Source organism: Dipodomys ordii, unplaced genomic scaffold (genome assembly GCF_000151885.1).
Source record: "Dipodomys ordii isolate 6190 unplaced genomic scaffold, Dord_2.0 Scaffold191, whole genome shotgun sequence".
Classification (NCBI taxonomy): Eukaryota; Metazoa; Chordata; class Mammalia; order Rodentia; family Heteromyidae; genus Dipodomys; species Dipodomys ordii.
The window spans coordinates 614950-616951 of NW_012267407.1; the positions used below are offsets into that span (position 1 = coordinate 614950).

General features: G+C 66.0%; 1 protein-coding gene across 1 annotated transcript in view; it reads left to right on the top strand.

Moving 5' to 3' along the window:
* The first annotated feature begins 707 nt into the window (after positions 1-707).
* Znf784 (zinc finger protein 784) overlaps positions 708-2002 on the top strand; it is a 1782-nt gene continuing 487 nt past the window's right edge. Inside the window, exons 1-2 of the mRNA XM_013034521.1 lie at positions 708-785; positions 1758-1982. Coding sequence (XP_012889975.1) covers positions 708-785; positions 1758-1982 — 303 coding nt within the window. The remainder of the gene's footprint in view (positions 786-1757; positions 1983-2002) is intronic.

Consider the following 2002-nt stretch of genomic DNA (forward strand, 5'->3'; position numbering starts at 1 on the left):
CCCCCCCCCCGCCCAGCCACACCTTCAGCGCTTTTTGGCCTAGTTGCGTCGCCCCGGACCTGGCTCTGCCTATCTGAGATTTATGCTTATTGCCAGGTGATGAACAGGCCATGGAGGCACACTCGGACGGAGCTCGGGGCGCTCGTGTGTCGCAGCTGACCTCCAGCCGCCATCTCCCCCTTCTCGGCCTCCCAAGAGGCTTGCAGGTTAGGCAAGCACCAAGGCCCCAGGAGACCGGTGGAGAAGGGGGCTCCAGAACGTTCTCTGCCAGCGCTGTTCCGGACCGGCGATCCTCCCACTCCCGGCCCCTCTATCAGCCATGTTCCACCAAACCCCGTTTTTAAGGATCTTTCTCGACACTGACTTAAAACAAAACCTTACATGGCAAACTATGTATCGCGCACAAGTGCACGGAGGTGCATTCCTGAGAAGGCCCCGCGCGCGGGCCCCGGGGACTGCGTGGCCTGGCCGGGGCAGGGGCCCCGCTGCTGGAAGTTGCTGCCCGGCCCGCTCCGGCTCCGCCCGGACCCGGGCCCGGCGGGTAAACCTGGCCGCCGCGGGGCTCCGCCTCTCTGCGCATCCCGCCCCCTCTCGGCCACGCCCCCTCACTGTCCCGAGGCGCGCCTGCGCCATACCTCTGACGGCAGCCCGGTCACGGCCTCTTTCCAGAATGCTCATTGGTCTCGGGGGCGGGGCTTGGGCACAAGATGGCCACCGTGCGCCCGGAGCCCCGGATTCCGAGCTCACCGACCCCGGAGTCAGCGTCCCCGGAGCCTCCGGACCTGGTGCGGGCGGGAAAGAGGCCCCGGCGAGCAGGCTCAGGCCGGGAGGGGAGCTCAGGGCAGGAGGCGGGGCCTACGACAGCAAGGCGAGGAGGAACTAGGTTCTGTAGGGGGCGGGACTCTTAGCGATTGTGATGGGCGGGGCCTGGAGAGGAGCCTATAGGGAGAGAGGGGCGGGGCCTGATCGAGGCGTGCCTGGGACGAGTCAGCTAAGGGGCGGGATTCGCCCTCATTTGCATAGAAAGAGGTGGAGCCTTCGGAAGGGGGCGGAGTCTGGGGAATTCTAGGGCTCCTGAACTTGGAGGTTGGGAAGGTGATCCTGAAAAAGTCGGGGGGGGGGAGTATGTTTGAGCCTGTTCACAGGTTTGAGTGGGGCCTGCAAGGGATATGCCCCGTGCCCAAGGGCGAATTTGGGAGGAGGTCTGGATGGGCCAGATGACTCTAGATTCCCCTCCAGACGTTCCCCCCACTCTGAGAGCATTTATTCACCCAACACTCATTGAGCCGAGGCAGGCAGATCAGGGTTTCCCCGCAAAGAGCGGCGACACCCGGGGTTTGCTGTGTGCGTCCTGTGAGGGAAGAGAGAAGAGAGCTGGCTGAGTGCGGTGGTGGTGGCTAGCTAAACAGGGACCGACCAGCTGGCCGGGCGCTGCTCAGTTTACCCCGGGGTCAGGGCGCGGAGTGGGAGCCAGATTCCGGTGGACCTTAGTGGCGCTGTGAGGTTTGAGCGCAGCTGAAGCCCCCTCCCCGCCCCTCAGACCCGCGCTCTACCACTTGAGCCCACAGCTCCACCCCGGCCTTTTGCCAATCATTTAAAGATGAGTCTCAGGAAGCTTTCTGCCCGGGCTGGCCTCGAACTGCTATCCTCAGATCTGAGCCTCCCGGTGTAGCTGGGACTGGGGTGCAGTTTTAACCGGTGGCGGCCGGCGGGGGGTCCCGGACGAAGTCACAGGCCGCCCTCCCTTCCAACGCCAGGTCTCCGGGCCCGAGGATGACAGCCCCGCCCCGCAGCCCAGCAGCCTCATCGAGATCCAGGTGGTGAGAGTCACGGATGCGGCGCCCGAGCCTGGGCCCCCCGCGCCCGGCTCCTTCCCCTGTGCCTTGTGCCCGGCCGCCTTCCGGCTGGTATCGGAGCTGCTGTTCCACGAGCACGGCCACCTGGCGGGCGCGGAGCGCGGCGGGGACCCGAGCCGCTGCCACGTGTGCGGGCTGCGCTGTCC